This window comes from Chrysemys picta, chromosome 16 (genome assembly GCF_011386835.1).
Source record: "Chrysemys picta bellii isolate R12L10 chromosome 16, ASM1138683v2, whole genome shotgun sequence".
NCBI lineage: Eukaryota > Metazoa > Chordata > Testudines > Emydidae > Chrysemys > Chrysemys picta.
The window spans coordinates 25849138-25871751 of record NC_088806.1 but is presented as its reverse complement, the minus strand read 5'-3'; the positions used below and the strand labels follow the sequence as shown (position 1 = coordinate 25871751).

Genomic DNA, 22614 nt, shown 5'->3' with positions numbered 1-22614 from the left:
ATATATAAGGCAAGGGATGACCATGAATACCATTAATAAAGAAAATGCATTAGTCAGGAAGGGTGAAATTCATCCCTTTGCTGAGAGCCAGTGAAAGGGCTAGGTGCCACTTAAGTCTCACTTATGCCCTGGGACTTAAGTGGTGCATACATAGGCCTGCTGCTGGTCCAGTGCCAATGGGTGAATCAGGGCCTGTCTCTGCAAGGCACTGAACAGCAGAGTCATTGGGCCCTGTGGATGCCCTGCACTGTTAGCATTTCAGCAGGGATGCAAAGGCAGTTATGCAGCCAACTCCCAATGGGCTGGCACCTTGGGGAGGAATCCCAACCTTAAAAGGCTGAACACTGCTTCCAACAGACACCCTGGGCCAGCCCCCGCGCTGGGGGAAACCAGCCACGCTCTGTTGATTTCAGTGGAGCTGCTGCACTGGTTTATGCCTGCCGAGAACCCCCCCATCTCCTCGACTTGCCATCAGTTTCCTGGCTCATCCTATGTAACCATGAGTCAGTCCCGACAGGAAACCCACTTCCTCAAGCCTGGCAGCCGTTCGGCTTCTGAGCCCTTATGTGGGCCCACAAGAGCCCAGTGACGACCTTGGTGCCTGTGGGTCCAAATGGGACCCTGGCAGCTGGAAATCTGCACCCAGACGTTGGCATTTTCCCAAGCGCTCGGCACTGGCCTAATCCTGGGCCCACCGAAGCCAGCCTGCATAGGGCACTTACGTGGCCCCGTTACAGGAATATCCAAACTCCTCCAACTTGAATACATCTATTCTCATGGGTGACCAGTCCCGTTAAGCGGGAGCCAGGTCCAGTGCACCTGTGATTGATTTCCTGCTGCCCAGCTGGGCCTCAGGGAGACAGGAGTAGACGCCAGGCTGGTAACAAGTCCCTGGTGCACTGGATCCCCCTCCCTCTTAAAGGGGCCAGTCACCCTGGCACCCCTCAGAAGCCCAGGAGGCAGGGAAGTGCTATTATCCCCATGGACAGACAGAACTACTCCCTGGTGTCAGCTGATTCCCGCAGAGCTTGGCAGCCCCACAACGTGGAGCGCTACACAACCGACCAGGCCCATAATGCAGGGTTCCCACTTTCTACTTAAGCAGCCCCCTGGGTCATTGCTGGAGGGAGGCTGCTGATTGGCGCAATGGTCAGCTCTCGTGTAACACGGAATCCCCCACTAATATGGGTAAAGAGATGGATGGGGCATTAGGAAGAATCTGTATAAAGGGCTAGGTATTGTCATCAGGGGGCCACTCTCACTCACCCCCTCATGGCCTCAGGCCAGCCCTGCAAGCAGCCCCCTGCCTCAGTGTCCTCCTGCAAGGGGCTTCTTCAATCACTCACACCCCCATTCACAGACCTTCCCAAATTCTGGTTTATTCAATTAGCAGCATCCAAAATCAAGTTCTCAAATCTATTTAGCCTCTTATCAGCTCACTCCCAGGCCTTGCCTGCCTGTACCTTGCTCCCCAAGTCCCAGCAGCCTCCATACTCCTGCTAGGGCTCTCTGAAAATCCCCTTTCTGCAGCGGCCTGCTGCTCTTTATAGGGGAATCAGCTGATCCCTGATCAGGTGTGCCTGCTTAGCAACTTTTTTTTTTCCCCCCATTCCCAGTCTTTGGAGCCCAGCATCCTCAAGTACTATTCGGGAGTTCTGCTATAGCAGCTCAAAGAGAGGCTTGTGCCCTGGCTCCCAAATTCTGAATCCTAATGCAGACTCTCTACCATTTCTATGTCTCAGTTTCCCACATCTGTTAAAACCAGGGCTGGGCTAATTCAATGTGACCTAATTCCCAACCTAGCTGTGGGGCTGAGAACCAATGAGACTGGGTTTGCAATACAGGAGCAAAGATCCCAATGAAAAAATAAACACTTCTGCCAGCAGAGCTGGTGGGTGTGAGGCTGGCAAACCAGAGGCCAGCTCATGCCAAGGTCCCCGTGTCTCAATGGACACTGACAAACACATGGCTGGGCTCGGTCTGGCCCCTCTGCATGTTAGTCTTGTTAACACGGGTATTAGAGTTATAAGAATATGTTTAGAGTTTAGACTGTATTGAATGCTCGTGGGCTGCTGCCTGCATTAGTCTCAACCTTCTGTAGCCCATACTGTAAGGTAATATTTGAGTGCTTGTATGGTGAGCCTCTGTGACTGTGTAAATCGCCAGAGAGGAGAGAGACATTAGCTAGTGTGAAGTGCTGATCTCCAACAGAAAGCATTACGTCCTGCCCGACAGGAAAAGTCCATCGACACCAGACGAACTAGTGTGCAACGTTAAAGAGGACAAAAGGCACTGATTGTTTTGCCCTCCCCTCCCCATGAAGAGGAGCCATGCAAGTGGATTCTCCCATCAGCTGAGTTTGCAGCTCAGAGCTTAAGGCAGGAGGTGAATAAAAAAAAAACCCTAACAAGAAGATTCTGTATCTCTGTGCTGCTTAGACTCTGGGGGACAAGGGTTTCTAGGAACAGGCACGAGATCCCAGCTGCATAGCCTGGGTTAGCCCTAAAGGGCCTGAAGAGCTTGCTTATTATAAAAGCTTCTATTACCTTTTAAAACTTAAGATTGTAACTCATTTGTGTGTGTATGTTCACCTGCTTTAACCTTGCATATAACTCCCTGTTCCTATTTTATAAATCTGTAAACGTTTTATTATAGGATTGGCTACAAGCGTTGTCTTTGGTGTGGGACCTAAGGTGCAACTGACTTGGGGGTAAGTGACTGGTCCTTTGGGACTGGAAGTAACCTGAATATTATTCCTGGTGTAAGGGACCAGCTATCAGAAAGGTAGGCTCACCTGTGTGGCGAGATAGATCAGAGTACCCCAGGGGACTGTCTGTGACTCCGTGTGAAGGCTGTTAGAGTGCCTGAGGAATTGACACTTGATACTTGGTTGGTGAAATCTAAGTATTCCCAGCCAGTTTGGGGTTTGTATGCTGGTTTTGAACAGTCTGCTCTGAGCATGGAACTCATGCTCTCAAGTCACTGCATGCAGCATTACAGGTAGGGAGGCTTTTCTATCCCTAATACAAGGAACGGGCTGCCCTAGAGCTGGTGGTATTTCCGCTCCAATTTAATCTAGTTGGATAGGAAGAAAAGGGTGGGAAGTATAGGGGGATACAGACGGAGAACGTAATTCAGATTTGCAAAGTGTCCCAGAAATGGTCAGACAGATTCCCCGAGACCTGGCCTCCATGCGGCCAGCTCTCTCTGGTAGACCAGGGATAAGAACGGCTCAGAGAGCTCAGTGTTCATGTGCTGCTTGGGAGGTGACGTACGGTAGGTGTTGCTGTTAGGGTGATGGTCCCACCGGTGGTTCTGGGAGGGTAAGAGACAGTAAGCTGTGCTAGCTCGATGGAGGACAGCCTTGCTATGAAAAGAAAGGCTTGGCTTCTTGAACCTGGTGGGGTCGAGGCTAGGCACCTCCTGGTCTCCAGGCAAGGGGCCCGCTGAGTTGACGGGCTCCCCCCGCAGGGTCAAGTTGGGGAATGGGAAGCCTGTGCTGATTACTGTAACGAGCAAGTGAGGGAATCAGCAGCCGCTCTCCGCCACACAAAAGCGAGGGAAGGGGAGGGGGTGAATTGCCATTCCAGGCAGGGCTGCGGTGTCATCACCAGTAATTTGCTGCCTCTCCTTCAGGAACAGAAGCAGGCAAATGTGATGCGCAGGTTAACGAAAGGCCTGGGAAGCGATTTCTCAGCCTGTCCGGCTGGGCTCTGACGTGGGAGCAGGGAATCAGTTCTACGTTAATCAGCAGCACGGGGGGACACGTCAGAGTGAATTTCTCTCCAGCGCTGCTGCTCCGCTCGCGATGTGGCCCTGTCCCCATCACTCACCATCCCCATCCCTCCCGCCGTGCACACGCAGCTCCCAGGGCCTGGCTGCTGGGGAGCAGCAGAGTTAGTTAGCAAGCTCCAAACCCAGACTTTGGCCTGTGTCTCTCCCAGGGAACAGGCTAATAGGCAGCCCTGAGCTGACGGGGAAGCAGAGTCTGTGGCAAGGAGGAAGAGAGAGAAAGCAAACAGCACTTTTGCCCCTCTCTTCCCCTCCCATCTCTCTGTTCTCCTTTCTATGCCCCTCCCTCTATCTTTACTACTTCTCTCTTCTTTCCCTTCCCTTCCTCCCCCTGCAGCACTCCCTCTCAGTTTAATAAACCTATACGCAAACCTCACTGACCAGTATGTCCTCTGGGAAGGGAGTGGTGAGGACAGGATCAAAGGGGTATTTGTCGCAGTAGCAGGCTTTCTCTGTCTCTCCCTTCTCCTCTCCCCAGCTCCTTCTGCAGCCAACGAGCCTGTGCCCCCGGTTGGCTGAGTCGTGAGTCATGGTCCCCTCGGGACCGGGGGCCATAGATACACACACTCACACATGGACGATAGGAGAATCCTTAGTCTTTCTAGATTTTAAAACTGTAACGAAATGCATGGCCACGGAGGGCTAACTCCAGGCCTGGCATCAGGGAGTACAATTCTCCAGGGCGTTGCCTCCTTCTGGGAGTTGGGAGCGCTTATGCCAGTTGCCAACCAATACGCCACCTGAAGTGGTCTTGCTGAGGGAAACGCAGCAGGCAGAGTGTATGGAACCCTGCATCCCCTGCAGGCTATAACTGCCCCTCCTACCTGGCCTGGGCTAGGAAATCTCACCGGGCTGAGAAAAAATGGCCCCGTCTTACTCATACCGTGGCTGTCTGCCTCTCTCTAGTGTTACAGCAGTAGCTGGAGGCCCCATGCTGAGATCAGGGCCCCACTGCGCAAGGTGCTGTACGCATGCATAGTAAGGGACAGCCTGCCCCTGAAGAGCTTATAATTTAAACAGACCAAGGGAGTATTATTGTCTCCATCTTACACAGGGGGAACTGAGGCATGGGGAGATCATGTGACTTGCCCAAAGTGACAGACAAAGCCTGGAACAGAGGCAGGAATTGAATCCTGGTCTCCTATGCTCTTGGCCAGCCCTTGTCCCACAGGACCACCTTTAACGCCAGGAAGCTGGCCTTACTGCCCAAAGGATGTTAGCGCCGGGAGCCAACGCCACTCTGCAGGGGTCGCTGGAGCCTCCTGTATCACGCGTGAAACCCTCTCTCTGCGCTGCGCTGGGTGATGGTGCAAGAGGTGCCAAGAGCCACATGGAGTTTACAGGGGAAGAATTGGCGGCGGTGACAGAAGAATCCTCTTCAGGCTCGTAAGCCAAGCAGCCTGATGCGGGAAGCGACATGAGAGAGAATAACTCTGGCTCCCTGCAAAGACATTTTGAGAGCCGCTTTCCCGACGACAAGCGCCAGCCGAAGAGAAAAGAATCCGTTTGAACGGTTTTTAAGCTCCGTGAATGCAAAAAGAAATAACCACTCCAGGTTCCGTCAATTTTCATCTAAACCCCCAACGGCTCCGGCTCACTCCTCCTTCCCTTTAGGGCTTTCAGCCCAAAGCTGACAACCTGGAGGAGGCTGAATTGCTTCCATTTAATGACTGAAATGTGGGGAGGGCTGCGCCAAAGGGAGGTTGGTTAGAATGAGGTTCATTGCAGGGAGAGATTTTCAAAGGTGCATAAAGTCAAGAGAACTTGTGCTCTTTAATCCCTGTAGGCACACATGACAATCCCCCGCACCACTGCCGAACTCCTGGGTTCTTTTTCTGGCTCTGCTACTGACTCGCTGAGTGAGCTTGGGCAAGTCACTATGCCGCTCCGTGCCTCAGTTTCCCCACTTGCAGCACAGGGAGAATAATACTCACCCTCCTTATAGGAGGGTTGGGAGGATTATTGGATGTCTGTCCAGCTTCATGGAGATGCGAAGGTCTATATAAGGGCCACTGCCATATATGCACACTCAGAGGTAATGGAGTGACAGCTGGGTTACTCCGTCAGGTCCAGTGATGGAGCTAGAGCCTCCAAGATTGAAGGGAAGCCATGGAGTTATGTGTGTCCCACCACCTGCTCGACCTCCATGCAACAAAGGGCGTCTCTTCTCCTGGGGCCCCGGAGAGCATGTCTGCGTCTGGACACGTCACAGCTATGCTCCGTCTCCGCACTGGAAAGGGGCTGGCAGATGGAGTCTTCATGCCCCAGCGGAGCCTGCAGCTGGCACCATGCACCCGGGTTTGCTAGGGAAGTATGCTAACCTGCAGCCCTTCACTCCTGGGTCCCCTTGCGCAGCTCATTGTGCTGGGGTCAATCTCCCAGCCACCATGAACACAACAGGGGCAGGGCAGCAGCGTTTTCTGCTCTTCTCCTGTGCATCAAGGGATCCTCCTGCCGCCGCAGTTCAACGGCCCTCGCAGCCCAGCTCTCCCCGCTCTCGGGTCCTTGTCAGATTGACCGGCAATGGTGCCTAATTAATGCAAACCGGGGCCGAGAGGGGCGGGAGGGAGCTGGAAGCTCCTTGCCTGTTGCCTGTTCCCCTCCATCGGAGATGGCGGGGCCCACTGGGTCTGAATTCTCTTCCCCTTGGCAAGTGCTGGGCCTGGAGGAGGCCGTGGGCAGGAGAATAACCCGAGAGAGCAGGGAGGGGATGTAATCCTGGGGGAAGGGACCTTTTCAGCTCCCCACCCCGCCCCATCCCCCACAGAGCCTGTTAGCAGAGCTGTGAGCAGACCTGGAAATCTTTGCCCATGCCAGGCAGAAGCGCTGGGGCTCAGACCAAACCCCAGCCCCATCCGTGTCATCTCAGCTGTCAGGCCACGTGAGTCCATCCGCCTGGAAAGGCACTGGTGTCCCCAGTCGCCTGGAAAGCTCCGGTGCCTTCCCCGCCAGCACGGTCTGCAGCCACACCCCCGCAGGCTGTCCTGTAGGCATGGCTGGCAGAGGAAGCAGGTTGCTCTGTGTCTGACAGGCCAGGCTCCATGGGGAGGGGGTGAGGGAGCTGAAAAGGTCAAAGTCCCGGACAGCAGCGACTCCAGACCCCCTGAATTGGCAGCGAGACCCCCCCCCGCAGAAAGCTGGTTTCAGTCCCGATGGATAGACCCTTCTATAGGTGCACCAGAGTTCTATGTAGAGGCAGTCCATAGAGAGGTAGGATTTATAGACGTGCTTCTCCGCTGGTGTATGGTTTACACCAGCGGAGGAGCTGCCCCATACAGGTGCAGGCGTGAGTTCCCTATAGAAAGCTAGTTTTAATCCCGGCAGAGTCAGGATTTCTATACACAGCCCATTTCGCCCCCAAAGAAGTAGAGATTTCTCTCTGCCGCCCTGAGCGTCCCGTGGGAAGATGGTTTCAGTCTCTAGTGACCCCGAGGCCCCATTTCTCCTCTCAAGGGCACAGGTTTTACCCCACTGACGGCAATGGAGATACTCCGGATTCACAGCAGCATCAGTGAGAGCAGAGCCAGGCCCTGGGTCTCTATACACAGCTCTGCAACCAGGCCTTACGGGAGTCCAAGTACCAGTTGGTAGGAGTCTTCTAGCTCTCCAAGGAGAGCTCCCTGGCTTCCGTGGGAAGTGTGTGTGCTGCTACAGGGCTGGATGCCTTGGGGGTACTTACAGCCTCCATTGGTAGGTGGTAGCAGGGGGGTTGGCATCGGATTTGCACGTCAGTTTCACATCCTTCCGGTTCAAAAACCAGTTGCCGTCAAAGCCCTCGATGGTGACTTCTGGCTCATCTGTCAGGGAAGAGAGGGATGGCAAGAAACAGGGCGGGGGGAGGGGGGGGGTAGAAGAAAGAGAGATGGAGAAAGGAGGGGAGGGGGAAGGAAATGGGAGAGGAAGGGAAAAGGAGAAATGAGGAGACAGCGATGGGGGTGAAAACACAGAAAAGAAGGATGGAGGAACAGTGGGAATGCAGGAGAATGGGAGATGGGGACAGAGAACATTAGAGAGGAAGACAGGAAGAAGGGAGAGGTGGAAAGGGAGAGAAAGAATGGGCAAAAGGAAGGAGTGGGTGAGAGAGGGAGGGAGGGTGAGTGGTTATTCCAAGAGATCACGCTGTTCTCTTCTACCCCAAGGAGGGCCCGGCACTGGTCTCCACCCCTGCAGCAAGCTCATGACCCTCCCCGCCCGGGGGATATTCAGTCAAGACACCAGGCCTTGGCAGTTGGCCTGCCTCATTGCTCTCTCACTTACACTGCACATTGAGGGTCATGCTGTCGGTGAAACGGTCCAGTTGGTAATTGACCACGCACATGAGCTGCTGCCGGTGGGCCTCCCGGCTCGGCACTAGGCGGTACCGGCTGATCACCGTGATGGTGCCGTTGCTGTTCTTGATCTCCTGGAACTCCGCCTCCCCTTTGAGCTTGGTGTCCCAGGTGACGGTGCTGGGCGGCTTCCCATTGGAGGACATGCAGGTGGCTACCAGGATCTTTTCCGTCTTGCCGGATCTGGCTACGAGGGGCCGGGTGGTGCCCTCCATCCGGTTGGTGGGCTTGGCTACAAAGAGACAGCAGAGCAGGGAGAGGTTATAAAATCACCACCAATCCCCACGGCTCCCAACCCCCAGGACACCCAGCAGTACAGCCCCATAGCTGGGCTCTCCCTGGCCTGATCCAGAACTCGAGCAAATTTCCTGCAGTCTCAGCAGAGCTTCTCTGAACCTCACCCACTGGAGATCCAACCCTCCAGGCTGCAGGTCATGAAGAAGGGTGGTGACACATTGGATGGACAGTTGAATTCTCTCCTTCCCTGAGAAGCCCAAGTTAGAGAGAGCCTTGTGGGGGAATCCTAGGCCAAGGTCTCTCTACCCACAAACCCAGGCTAAGAGAGCTCCAGGGAGGAACCCTACTAATGCTTTGTATCGCTCTAGTGTCTTTCATCTGGGACTCTCAAGCCACTTAGCAAACTAGTTCAGCCTCCCCGTGCTCCTGGCAATGCCAGATTATGGAGAAAGAGCTCTGTGGGTGCGATTTAAACCAAGGGATTCCCCCCACCAGAGCCTCAGGGAGTCCTAGGTCGCTGGTCCCAGGTTCCAGAAGGCGCTCGGTGGGTGACTCTGACCCAGGGCAGTGATACGGGCTGAGCATCCGGCCCAAGACAATGGCTATATCTTACCCAGCACGGTGAGGTTCAGCTGGCTCTCCCGGTTGCCGGTTGGGAAGGTGGCAAATTCGCAGATGTACACGCCCTCATCCTCCAGCTCCAGCCGGGACAGCTGGATGGTGCCATCCTTAAAGGAGGGGTTACGGAAGGTCACGCGCTCCTTGTAGGGGGAGAGGATGGAGACCCCCATGGCGGGGTTGTAGATGGCCACATTCTGCTTGGAGCCATTGGTGGCCTTCTGCCACGTGACCTGCGTGATCTTCACACTGGGGAGCGGGTTGGTGAAGCTACAGTGAAGGACCACGTCCGTCCCGATGAACCCCGAGACTGTGTCATTGACCAGGACGGTCTGAGCCCGGAGCCCTGCAACGACAGAGCAGGGAAGACGTGGATGAGATTGAGAAAGAGAGAGAGAGGAACGAAGGGATCCTGGTCTCTGGAACCCCTTGGCGCATAGCAGCCAAGGAGCTGACGTTCCGTGACCACCCCCTGAATTTCAGCTGCCCCAGGAATTTGTCAGGCAGTCGATACACTGGGCCAATTCCTACAGCATTTGATTGCAGAGCGCACCGCCCTATGGACGTTGGGGGCTTATGGTCCCTGCCGCCTGCCTTCCAGTTAGCCAAGAGCTATTGGACCCCAGAGGTCCGTCCCCAGCGCAGGACATAGCGTCACATAACAAAACTCTCCGGGCCAAATCCACCCCGATGTAACGCCATGGAGCCCTCTGCAGCCAGGGCTGGCTGGGACCCACGTCAGTCTCTGGGGGAGCCAGCCCCACTGCTGTTGTATAACAAACTGCAACCCCACCTACAATAGCTGTTCGATAAGGGCTGATATCCCCCAGCCATGCCGGCCAGTGAGGTCTGCTGCTCCCTTCCCGCTCGTAGCCACCCAGTTAGGTCTAGAGCCCAATGGCTAATGTGGTGCCCTGTGACCATCCCCTTACGGCCTGGGGATGGACAAACAAGCTGATGCTTTTACACTTGGGAAACATATCACATGCCACTAGTCATTACTGCAAATATACAGCACACACATGGCTATATAAGCATACCCTTCGCACACATCCACACACCACACACCCCGCGCCATCACACACATGCACAGACACATTGACTGTTCTAGGCATGGGGGAACCACATAACCAGGTACCCACTGTACACACATGAACTTACATGTGCGCATCCAGCTACATGCTTGGCCAAACTCCGCTCTCAGGACATTGCAGGTGGCTCACTGAAAGCAAGGGGAGTTACTCAGGAAGATTTGTTGGCAGCATTTGATCCATCCCAAGGGTGCAAAAGACACTTGCAAACTGACACATGCATGCACGTGTGTGTGTGCTCAAAAAACACACACACACACACACACATGCAGAGGAAAACAAGCCCATGCAGATTAATGGCTTGCTCCAACTCCCATTAAGGTCAGTGGAGATACTCTCATTGAGCTGCTGAGGCCTAGACTGTGATTTTCAGAGCAAATCTGAAGAACAGGGTTATGAGAACACCCAGGCACACAGGCTGCTCCAGCCAGATACTCTATTTTTCACTTCCTGACCTTTCCTTTCCTGTTGTGCATTGTTGCTGTCAGTTGGCAAACTGCTGCCTCGTTCCACCCCAGAGGTGGCTGCATTTTAGAGGCAGATGAAGCCATTCCTAGACACAGGCTCTGTAACACAGAGATGAAAGGCGCTCAGCAGAAGCGTAGCATATTCTTAATGGTTATTCTTCTGTCCCAGGTGATTCCTCCCTCTACAGAGTGGGAAATAAAGTCTCTCACAAGATCAACATTTAAATTCATCTATGGCTGCTGCCACATCTTCCTCTAATCTGTGTGTTTAGAGATAACGCTCCAATAATTATACAGTTGGTATTTATATTAAAAATGTATTGGAAGAGCAAGGTGCAGAGAACTGGAAAAGCGGGTTCTGCTCACTCCCTTACGGAGGAGGCTGAAACGCATGTGTGCAGAGTGTGAGAGAGGGAGCCCAGGGAAAGAGAGAAAGGGTAGGAGGAGGGAAAGGGGTAAAAAGAAAGAAGTACAAGAAAGGGTGATGGAGAGGAAGGGAGGGTCAGGAGACAGAGAGGGAGGGATGTAGGAGAAATGGAGACAGAGTATCTTCATGGTCAGCACACACGGCCATTCAAAGCCATTGCTGCTAAGTGCAAGGGCATCAATACTGCTGCTGTCAGAGCCAAGGCTAGAAACAGTCTGGCCTCTGCGCTCCCACTCTTCTAATGGCCAACTAGGTCCAAGTGAGTGCAAAACCGAATTAGCTCCCCACGGGCCCCCACCCCAAGTACACACACGTGTACATTAACCCAGTGTCCTCTCAAACATATTCTCACGCACGTCCTCAGACACACATCTATCCCTCCACATACAATCCCTCATGGACACGTGCCCTCTGTCACACACTCGCACATTTCCAATCTCACACACACACACGTCCTCACTCAGGCACACACTTCTCCTCGCTCACACGCAGGCACACACACACACACACACATCCACAGACAGGGGTTCCCCCTCTCAAACACACATCCACACACACGTCCTCACGGAGGCACATGCTCACTCCCAGCATTTTGTTTAAAGCCGGCTGCACTTGCTTCCCTCCTGCAGTCTGCAGCCCTCGCCGCGGCCCGGCTGAGCCCAGAAGGGATCTTAACAAAACCTGCCCAGCACTGACACTTCACCCGTAGCCCACAGCAGGGCAACAATGAAGCCTCAACACCCTTCCTCTGGGCTGAGTACGGGCTCTCTCCTTCAGCCAGGCTTCATGCCCCTGCCAGTCACTCAGCACCGCCAGGGAACAGGTGCTTGCCTAATGCTCTGCTAAGAGTCACTGAAAGGCACTGGGTGTGTGCAGCTGGGGAGCACCAGGCACTGGTGACGTGAGGTGCCACCGCGCGCCTCTTGGCCTTTAGATACAGCTAATGACCCCGCAGAGCAGCACTGCAAATGTCGTTTTACTTTGGGAGCTGCACAGCAGCCCTTTGGTGTGGGAGGAGACGGAGCCAGCTGATGCCGAGCAGAGCACCCCCAGCAGCACCGCACCTCCCGATGCCACGCTGGAGCAATGACAGATAGGACCAGCCGGAGTCAGGAAGGGAATGGCAGCAGGACTGAGATGGATGAAGAATGTCTGGGCAATGAAGCTCTCAGCACAGCACCCCCTAACCAGGGGGCAGAGATCTGGGACCTGTTATGAACAGCGGCCCCCTTAGCAGCACAAGGAGCACTGGGTGATGGAGCACGCTACGAGGGCAAAGAGCAGCACCGTGCTTCCTAATACCAGGCCGGGATTCGAGGGAGGCGGGAAATGCGGCGCAGCCAATTCGTCGGGCTGCATGCTAGGATCCTTCTGCCCTCCAGGTGAGAAAGCCTCTTGCAGAACTGGCTGCACCTGCAGAGGTAAGCCAGAGCCTTGCAAGCATCCCAGCTCTGAAGTGTTTACAGCCCCGGAGAGCGTGTGGGAGCTTGCCGGCTAGCAGAGACAGTCACGTAACAAAGGTCCTGGGAACAGACGCCTGCACGGCTCACTGCTGCCTGCATGTAGGTGTGCTAAGCACTCCCTCTTGCTCCCAAGGCCTGGGGAGGATGGATTCATCAGCCCCAGCCCCACCTTCTTCTGAAGCGCTACCAGCACAGGCAGGTAGGCTCAGCCACCAGTGAGAAACCTCCCTCAACAAGCTCTGGTTCTCAAAGTGAGCTGTTGGCTCCGGGGCTTGGGCGATGGTGCAGCTGGCTCCGGTTCCGCATAAGCTCTGTGACCTACAGGCTTCAGCTGTTCCTCACAAGCCCAGCTTTCCAAAGACCAACAGAAGAGGAAGAGGCCATGTTCGCTTTCAGTTCGGCGAATGGACAGCAGAAAACCACACTCCTTGCTGAGGCTGGACTCCTCACCACAAGGGCCAGAAAAGCGAGTGATTGGCCAGAGAATCATGGACGTCAGAGACAGAAGAACCCTCCGGGGTTCTCTGGGGCACCCCCCTGCCAATGCAGTTACAGGGAGAGGAGCGATGTCCCAATGGCAAGGGGATGGGTGGCCTAAAAAAACGGAGTTTCCATCACTGCCCAAGGGATGCTTTTCCACAGGCCAGATGCTAAGGTGACAGGCACCTTAGAGATATCATTGGGATGATGATAATGATGAGGAATAGGATACACAGACAGACAGGTGGATACCCTCAGGAAGCTTTTCTTTATATTCAGCTTCAATTTCCCCTATGTTAATTCCATTCCATTACCCCGAGCTCTGTTCCCGGCAATGTCCGAGGAAACTAATTAAGGATCCTTACAAAACTGGTCAGGTTCTTCAAAGAGCTGGAACTGCAGTACACTTCCCAGGCCGGGGCATTCAGCCTGGCTTGCTATTCTGCCACGGAAAATAGCCTTCTCTCCCCTGCCTGGATCTTTCCAAGCCTGGAGTCATGGAGAGGGAGCAGCAGGGTCCCGGGCACATGGCAGTGGAACGGACGCAGGGACATGCAAACAGAGCAGAACGAGCGCTGGGATAAAGGGAAACAGCACTGGGCAGAGGGCAAGGGCTGGGGTACACGGAAATGGAGCTGGAGTGGCTGGGAATCAGGGTGATGGAGCATGAGGTCCTAGGATACAGGGATATGGTGTAGCAGGCCGCACAGAACCAGGGGTTAGGGCAGAGGGACATGGAACATGATGGCTGCACCCATGCCCAGCAAGATGGCAGAGACCTGGATAATGTTAAATTTGATCCTGATCTCCAACGTGTGTAGAACAAGAAGCAGCTGCCAGATCCCCCATGACAGGGGGGCCCCTCACCTCCCAGACACGGAGGGCTGGATCCACGGCCGGCAGAAAGCAGTGTGGCCATGCCAAAGAAGCCACTCTGACTGAGGCCGGTTGAGGATCCAGATGGGCACCGTGCCCGGCTGGTAGTCAGGCTTCTACATGCAGCTGCTTTAAAAAAAACCACATTCCTAACTGTCAGAGGCTGCAGGGGGGAAAAATATAACAAGAAAACAACCAGTACGCGGAAATCATGTTTCCTCCCAAGGTGTCTGAACGCTGATGGCTGCTTTGGGAGAGGAGACAAACCTCTGATGACCCCTCCTGGCTTGCAGCACCCCAGATCCCATGTGGGGAAACAACCCCACCTCCACTCCAAGCGACAACACCAAATCCCGGCTCGCATCACCGAGAACGAGGTCAGACGGAGCCAAGGCTTTTTGCAAGTTACCAGCGAACACGAGCGACCTCCCTCTGCTCCCCAACCTAAACCTGCAGCCAGAGTGTAGATTGGCTGCCACGGAGCAGCCAGCTGCCCTCGAGGGCGTTTGCTTGCAAGGTGACTGAGACTGGATGGCTTCTCTCCCCTTGGCCCAGTGCACACTCAATAATTCATCAGGGCCAATGCACAAATTATTGATGGGAATCAGAGAGTGTGCACACGCAGGAGAGAAGATAACGCCCCCAATCAGCCTCTGGAGAGGCCTGGAAGAGCCCAGGGTGTGTGTGATGCGGGAGTCGGAGGGGTGGGCCCATGTCCAGCTCTGCTGCTCCCGTGCCAGATCGCCAAGAGCCTGTTGACCTGTCCCTTCCTCTGCCCGGGAGGCAGCTAGCTAGCTAGGCAGAGCGCTGAGTAGCATCAGAGCATGCCCAGTTGTGCCCTCCTTCCTAGTCCTAGGGCCAAAAAGCCCTAGCTGAGTGCTGGAGACATGCCGGTGCCCTGACTTCATTAGCCGAGACCTCGGCCCCACTTCCCCGCCCTGGCTTCCGAAGTGCTTCGTGTGGAGTCTTTTCTCCCGGAGCCTCATTCCAGACACTCGCTGGGCCACGTGAGGCTCCAGCGCTCCGGCAGCTGTGCTCAGCACAGAGCCGGCTGCACCCTCCGGCATCGGCAGGGAGCTAGGAGGGGCGTGGCGGGAGGAGGATGCGTACAGAGGTCCTCTGGCTCATACTTCCCCTGCGTCCCAGGCAATAGCTGGGTCTGGCCTCGTGAGGCCCCCGAGTGTTGGGCTAGGATAGAAGAACAGGCTCTAAGAGACCCACTGAACTACCCCCATCCCTCCTGCTGCACCAACACCTCCACCTTCTAACCAAGGGACTCCTTCCTCCCCCAGCCCCTCCTTCCTCCCCATGAGACAGGCCTCTTAGCAGCCACCAGCACTGCTCTCTGGTGCCTGCCAAGCCCTGCACCGTCACCTGGAACCTGGGCTCGTCAGTGCTAAGAACAAGAGCATCTCCCACTCGAATGAAAGGGATAGCACCGTGCTTTGCGGACATGGCTGCCTAATATACTGCCCCTCAAGAGTCTCGCCTCCCACTCAGAGAGCTCTGTAGACCAGTGGTTCCCAAACTTGTTCTGCCGCTTGTGCAGGGAAAGCCCCTGGCGGGCCGGGCCGGTTTGTTTACCTGCCGCGTCCGCAGGTTCGGCCGATCGCAGCTCCCACTGGCCGCGGTTCGCTGCTCCAGGCCAATGGGGGCTGCGGGAAGCAACAGCCAGTACGTCCCTCGGCCCGCGCCGCTTCCAGCAGCTCCCATTGGCCTGGAGCAGCAAACCGTGGCCCCTGGGAGCCGCGATCGGCTGAACCTGCGGACGCGGCAGGTAAACAAACCGGCCCGGCCCGCCAGGGGCTTTCCCTGCACAAGCGGCGGAACAAGTTTGGGAACCACTGCTGTAGACGATCCAGCGATCGCTGGAGACAGCAGATTGACGCTCTGGTGCACTGTCGTGTACCCAATTGATCGCTCTTTGTTAGTAAGAACCGTGTGAACTTCACGCTGCTTTGCACAACTTCACATTGGCCCAACCGCCATGGATTTCTCCCGCCCGTTCCCAGATATCCTTCCTGCCCCTAAGGCGTTGAAACAGCCCTTGGCATCAGCCTGGTGAGACTCCCCTATGGTGTGGCAATATCTTTGTGTACCTTGCTGACACAAATGTTATGACAGGTCAGAGATGCAAAGGCCCTTGTGTCTCAGGCTATGTCTACACTACAGCCTATGTTTATTTATAATGTGTTAATTTTTTACTTTTCTCTAGAACCCAGTCCTGAGAGGCTCTGTACACCCACAGTTCCCATTGACTTCTGTAGGTGTGGTCCTATATATACACAAAGATCAAGTCACTTGGCACTGAAATGCAGCCACCTCTGGAGCAGAATGCAGCAGGCATCGAACAGCCCACAGCAACACTGCACATGGTCTGGGGAGGATGGGAAGTAATAAAGAATCTTGAATCCAGCTGAAACCACGTGGGGAATTTTGAGAGGCAGGGTGTAATTACCTGAGCTGGGACATGGCCAAGACACTGGGATTAACACCCTTCCTCTTGCAAAAAAAGTACCAAAAAAAAAAAATGCCCAGGAGATTTTAACTGATCACTAGGCGTTAGAAACTTCTTTCTACATCTCTTCCGACAGGCACCGCTCTCACCACGCCATGCTTAGTCACCAGCTGGTTGCTGGCTGAGAAAGGAGAGTGCTCCCTAATGAATCACCAATGCACCACTTCCTGCAGCACACCAGCCCTTCATTGGAGGTCTCTTATTCAAATACTGATCCACCTCAACCTTGCTCAGCTTGCGAGCTCAGATACCAGAGGGATTAGACAGTAGTGCTTAGACAGCCATGCAAGAGGCGCATTAGTAATAAGACAGAGAGATAGCTAGGGAGATAGTGTGGCAAGATTGCCACTGAAGGTGACACAGTGGCATACAAATGCAAAATGTCCAGACTGGGTTGAAATAACATTAAGATCATGGCAGGGACAAGTTGAGAAAATTGCAAGCTAAGGCATTGCCTCCCACAGCGATATGACATCAAGGCGCTGCAGATTCAGTGACGTGGCTTACAATGCCGCCTCTGGCTTCCGTTCAAATCCCTCTCAGAAAAGAAAGACCAATCTTGGCTTGGGATTGCTAATGGGATAGACAGCCCCTTTCACTCGAGGTCACCGGTTCATAGCCAGAGTAGGTCAGGCGTGACGACAGAGATGTCACCAGCTGATGGCTGGCCAGTGGCCTCGAGTGAAGTGAATTTTTTTGGTAGGTCTCTGTCTAGTTCCAAGGAGTGTCCACATCACAAAACCACCTCACATCTCGCCCCTTTGCTGGCAGTCTAATGGTACCGGATAATGGAAACAGACCCAGGTTGAGGTACAATGGAGAGGAAGCATGCCTAGGCTGGTCCGGCCTGGTGGCTAAACTTCAATCTCCGCCCGGATGCCATCAGTCAACACTGAATCCTGAAAGAAAGATCTGCCCTGGATCTTTTTTGATTTTCCACTAATTCCCCTCAAGGCTTTATTATAACTTTCCTGGCACTATTGTGATGACTGCTCTGATGGTAGCACCTACAGACCCCGCCCAAGATCAGTGCTCCGTTGTGCTGGGCACTGCACAGACACAGTAAGAGACAGCCCCCATCCCCAAGAGCTTACAGGCTAAATATACAAGACGGAAACAGATACAGGGAGAGGGGATGTGATTTGCCCAAGACCACACAACAGGTCAGTGGTAGAGTTAGAAATAGGCCCAAGGTCTCCTGAGAACCAGCCCTATCCACTAGGCCACACAGCCTCTCAAGTTTCCTACTTCTGTGACTGGCAAATGGCACCCCTCTAGAAAATGAACTGCAGACTAGACTCACTATAGTGATTCTCCACCCACTCCCATGGCTTTCCCACAGCTCTGGGTCCACTGACTTCAGAGCAGCCGCTTCGCCCAGTGTGAATGGGAGACGAATGCTCCCTCGGGCAGAAGCAGGAAGGCTGGCAGAGCCGGGCTCCAGGTGAAAGTGCTGACACAGCGCTGGGACGGGCCTTCCTGCAATAAAGCTACGAAAGCCAAAGCTCAGCAGCAAAGCACAAAGGCTCCTCAGTCCGCGCTCCCGCTCCCAGCGCTGGCCCCGCCCCGCGAGCATGCCAGCTAATCCCTCGGCTAGTTCTGCCAGTTCCCACCCCAGAGCGGGTAGCAGCACTGCCCCTCGCCTCTGCCTGACCCATGCTGAGCGTCACTGCTCGACCCAACACGGCTGCCCGAGCCAGCCTGGGGCTTCCTGTGCCTGACATCTCACCAGCTCCCACTCAGCCTCTTCGTCTCACTCCCCTTCTGCACCCCTTCCCTCCACATGAACTGCACCCCTCAGCGCTGATGTGCTGCCAGCTTGTCTCTGCCCTCCCCTGACTCCATATCCCGCATTTTTACCCAACCCTTCTGTCTCCCCCAGCCCCCGCACAGCAGCCCCAGGCTTCCTCTGAAAGGTGCCCCTCAGACTGACTCTAACATTTCCCTTCCACTGACCTGTATCCCTCACCCCTCAAACCCTCAACCAGCCCTGTACCCCTCACCCCCCTTCCATTCTCCTCTGGTGTATTCCCATCTCTAGCTCCACACCTTGTCCCCTCCGTTTCCCCTGACCCATCTCCAGAGGGTCATTTCCTCTGAGGCATAATTATTACCAGGGAGCGCGGCTGAGTAGAGGGATCCCAGCGGTGCAGAGGAACCAGAACTCTATCTGAGGAGCTGTCTTTGCTACGGAAACCGGGTCACGTGTGGGCAAGGGGCGGGGAAGAGGTAGCACCCGGGCTCAGGTGGGGTCGTCCCCTGGGCCTACCGATGAGCTGCTCACGGGGATCGCTCTCTTGCCAGTTCTCCACTGAACTGCACACAGGAGGGAACGGCGGAGTCTGGGCAGGCGAGCTGAAGCGAGATGCCCTCCCTTAGGAGTCCATCGGCCAGAAGGTGATGCAGGGAAGGCAATGCAGATGAGCAAACACGGGGCCTGACAAGAGCACCCCCTACAGGATGGAACTTTACCCTTGACATGCCCCTGCTATCACCTCTGTGGGAACATCCCTCCCAGAGGCTGAGAGCAGGGGCCAGATTCAGAGCAGATATTTGCGTGGGTGCAGGAGAGGGTTGGGTGGAAGAGAACAGTACACCTGAAAGATAAAGGGTGCTGGGAGTGATGGTAGCTTATTTTGCCGGCCATCCCCCTGAATGTATGGGAGCCTCCCTCCTACCCACCTTCTCCAAGGTCACCTCTGGAGGTGGCTCGGGGAGTTCGGTGCAGGAGGGGATCAGCGAGGCATTCGGGGGGGATCAATCTGTGAGACCGTCTCGTTTCTGAAACAAAGGAATCCGAGACCTAACAGCTTCAATGAAAACACAAATAAACCCGATGGAAAAAGTATCCCCCCTGAGCTGTCGGATTAGAGTGGGAGCAGGAAGCAGAGAGCGTGGAGTGCCCGGCCTGGGGAGATGACTCACCCAGCAGCACAATGGGGACATGACAAAAGCCGAAACTCTGCTGATTCAGCCCTGAGCTCAGCGCCAGCAGGCCGGGTTAATGGCTGCCATCTCCATGTCCCCACCCCTCCTGATCCCAGCGGGGCAGTTAAACCTGGCCTCACCTAGACACACTGTCACCAAAGGGGCAGCTGGCCAGGCATACGGAATCACACGGGATTAGAGAGTCACCTGGTGTTATGTCCTGGATGGGAAACTAGACGAGTGCCAAACAAACCAATCAATGCCAGCCCCAATGGACATCTCATCAACCAGAGCTGATATCTTTGTGCCATTAGATCACTCAGGACCCCTGCTTTGCTGTGCCTTATAGTAATGTGGTCGGATTGCAAGATAGCAGATCGTAATCTCATGCCATTCTGATTACAGTCTTGCTTCCGTCCCGTCCTACACCGGCTGTGGTCCTGGAATGAATTTACCAACTAATCTCTCACCATCTCCTGCAGTTAGAGGGGGATGCTCCCTGCCTTTTGAGAGCTGGGATTCTGAACTCTTCGATGATATAAGGCATCGGTTGCTAATCCTTCCCAAGACACCAACAGCTAAAATGTCAGTCAAAGCAGGGAGAAGAGGGAGAATGCACGACTGCAAGCAGAATGATGTGACTTTAAGGTTTGATAGTTCACAACAGACTGAAGCTGGACACTCTCTGAGGAACCTGTAAGCACCTGCAAACTCCCCTGGTCAAAAAGAAAGAGGGCACATGAGCATGGATGGGGGAGTGGGGCAAGTGACTGAGAAAGGAAGATATTCTTCACTGGCGCCTCCCCCTCTCCCAATGTAACTCGCCTTCTCTAGCTGGAGGAATAGTCGCTCCAAGAAAGGTGATACATATCTTGGTATCTCCACAACCCTGGAGCCACCAGGGCTGTTGATAAGGTTCCTGCCCATGGAAAAACAGGCTGCAAAGGGCAGCATGTGCCTTTGCATGAGGGTGTGCGCCAGAAACAAGTCCACTACCCCCCTGCCTGCTTCCCAGCCTCCTGTTCAGCCTTCATCTAATCTAGACTCAGAGATTCACAAACTCCTCCTCTTCCTCTGGGCACAGACTGGCCGAATCTAAGGCACCGAGGGACACTACCAATCCCTCCTGCCTTGGCCCCTCCTGTAAGAATAATACTTCATGTTTAGACAGAGCTTTACATCTCTTCAAAGGGCTTGACACTAATTTCCCCTCCCAACAGCCTGTGAGTATTGTTATCCTGGTTTCACAGATGGGGAACTCTGAGACACACAGAGGTGAAGTAACTTGCCCATTGCCACCCAGGGAGTCAGTGGGAGAACAACGTCTGTGTCTCCCAGCAGCCTCCCTCTCTCTAACCTGAGGCTGAGGTTTGACATATTGACTGATCCCAAGCTCAGGGCTCAGAAATGATACTGGCACTTTGCGTCCAAGGAAGCACTTACAGACATGGATGGACTAAGCCCAACAGTCCCCACTGCTGTGCAGTAAGCGTCATCCCCATGCTACCGATGGGGAGAACGAGGCACTGAGAGGGGATGCGACTTGTGCAAGGTCACACTGGGAAGAGAATCCAGGTCTCCCGGCTCCCGGCTCTCAGCACTAGACCCCACTCTCTGGGTGACTAGAGACGGACACAAATGGAGCTATAGCTCTGTCAGGGGGTTCTGACAAATGGTTCCACCAATCCCTGGTTGCTAAGGCCTGATCAGCTGACTCCAAACCAGCTGCTGGTTGGGAGGGCGGAGAACTGTGAACAGACCCTCTGGCTCCCATGAGCCTCTCCACCTCACTAGCGTGAGCCGTTGTCTCGCCGCTGAGTGGGTCTGGAGAGCTCGGCCAGAAGAATCCCACCAAGATGGACAATCTGGGGGCTCCTGAGGGAAGCTGAGTCCAGAGGGGGGTTCCCCAGAGAGTAATCTGGGAATGAGGGGGTCCCCCCGGGAGGCTAAAGATCAAAGTCCCCGTTCAGCTCTGGTCCAAGCAATTGAAACGCCACAGAACTTAACAGCTGAGATCAGAGCTGGATTTGTCCCAAGCTCTGACCATGCTGCCCGACCCTGCACGGAGGTGCTGCTCTGCTCTTCTGTCTAATCAGCTCCAAGCCTCCACCAGGGCCAGGCCGTGGCTGGAATGAGCGCTGGGCTAGGAGGCAGCTGCACAGATGGGGGCTTAAGGGAGCCTGCTGCGCTCCTAAGACTCAGGACTGTAAACAAGCCAGGGGACCACCCACTAAAGGCTCCTTGCAATGGTCCTAATCACACAGTGAGTCTGGGGGGAGGAGATGAGTGAGGGTCACAGCCTGGCTGAGGGGCCTGCCAAGCAGGACCACGCAGCCTGCCTTGTCCTGTCTGGTACAGATGCAGCCCCGGGCTGGGTGGGAACGCGGCTTTGCCGTCAGGAGTCACTGATCCACTCAGAATAAGACTCACTATGATCCACTGAGCTCAACCCCCATGTCTACTGGACCTAAAGGGCGGGGGGTCTGTCTGCTTCATCCCTCCCAGCTGATTGCTTGAAAAGGACCGAAAAGACAAAGATGTCCCAACCCAGAAACGCTCCTCCCAGACACAGGCTGCAGGGTGGCGGTGGTGGTGGGGTCTTTCTCTCCAGCAAAGGGAAAGATAATTTGCCCCTGGGGCCGGGGGCACATTCCAGGGGTCAGATTGCTCAGCGCCCAGCCAGGCATGTATATGAAGTGCCCAGCACCCAGCAGCTCCCATTCTTCTCAATGGGGTGTGGGGAGCGGAGAGGGAGGGATTCTCCATTGGTCTTAACGGGAGCTCCTGCGTGTTGAACATTCTGGTTCTGCTTGTCCCTGGGGTGTCAAGAGGGACCAGAACCAACTCCCCAGGTCCAAACAGTCCCCGAAGTGGTTGGGAGGGGGGAGGAAGTCTAGATCTGGATGTGGATCCAGAACATTGGAGCTGGGGCCCACGTGTGCTTTTGTACGAACAGGGCAGGGAGGCAGAGCAAACAAAAGAGGGGGAAGGAGAGAGAGAGAAAAGGAGAGAAAGGAGGGACGAGCCGCCTCCTCTCTAGAGGCCGAGGAAAAGAAATCAAAACCCCTTTCTCCAGCCTGCTAGGTTCTCCCCGGAAGCCCCACATCGGGGCCCATGGCCTGATGGGACACTGAGGCACTCAGCTGGCTGCGTGGGAGGGAGAGAGCACAGCAGCTCTGCTGCAACAAGGTGCAATAAAGGGGCTTCTGTGCCACGCAGGTATTTAATGGTCCTCCCAGGAGCCCAGGCCAGGCAGCAAATTGTGCCCACTTGCCCTTCGAGCCACCTGCAGTGGGCATAAGCCCTCATTTTGAGGTGAGGAAAATCGGCAAATGCCGATAATGTGGGGTTAGGCTAATGGGATTTGCACGCCAAGCGTTTAAGAGGCT

At 54.9% G+C, this 22614-nt stretch overlaps 1 protein-coding gene across 7 annotated transcripts in view; it reads right to left on the bottom strand.

Moving 5' to 3' along the window:
• The window catches only part of NECTIN1 (nectin cell adhesion molecule 1), a 155624-nt gene that overhangs the window by 81973 nt on the left and 51037 nt on the right, over positions 1 to 22614 (bottom strand). For all 7 annotated transcript variants that reach the window (XM_008164527.4, XM_042851884.2, XM_042851882.2 and 4 more), the window contains exons 2-4: positions 8971 to 9321; positions 8050 to 8352; positions 7472 to 7589 (exon numbers count right to left, since the gene is read on the bottom strand). In XM_008164527.4, coding sequence (XP_008162749.2) covers positions 7472 to 7589; positions 8050 to 8352; positions 8971 to 9321 — 772 coding nt within the window. The remainder of the gene's footprint in view (positions 1 to 7471; positions 7590 to 8049; positions 8353 to 8970; positions 9322 to 22614) is intronic.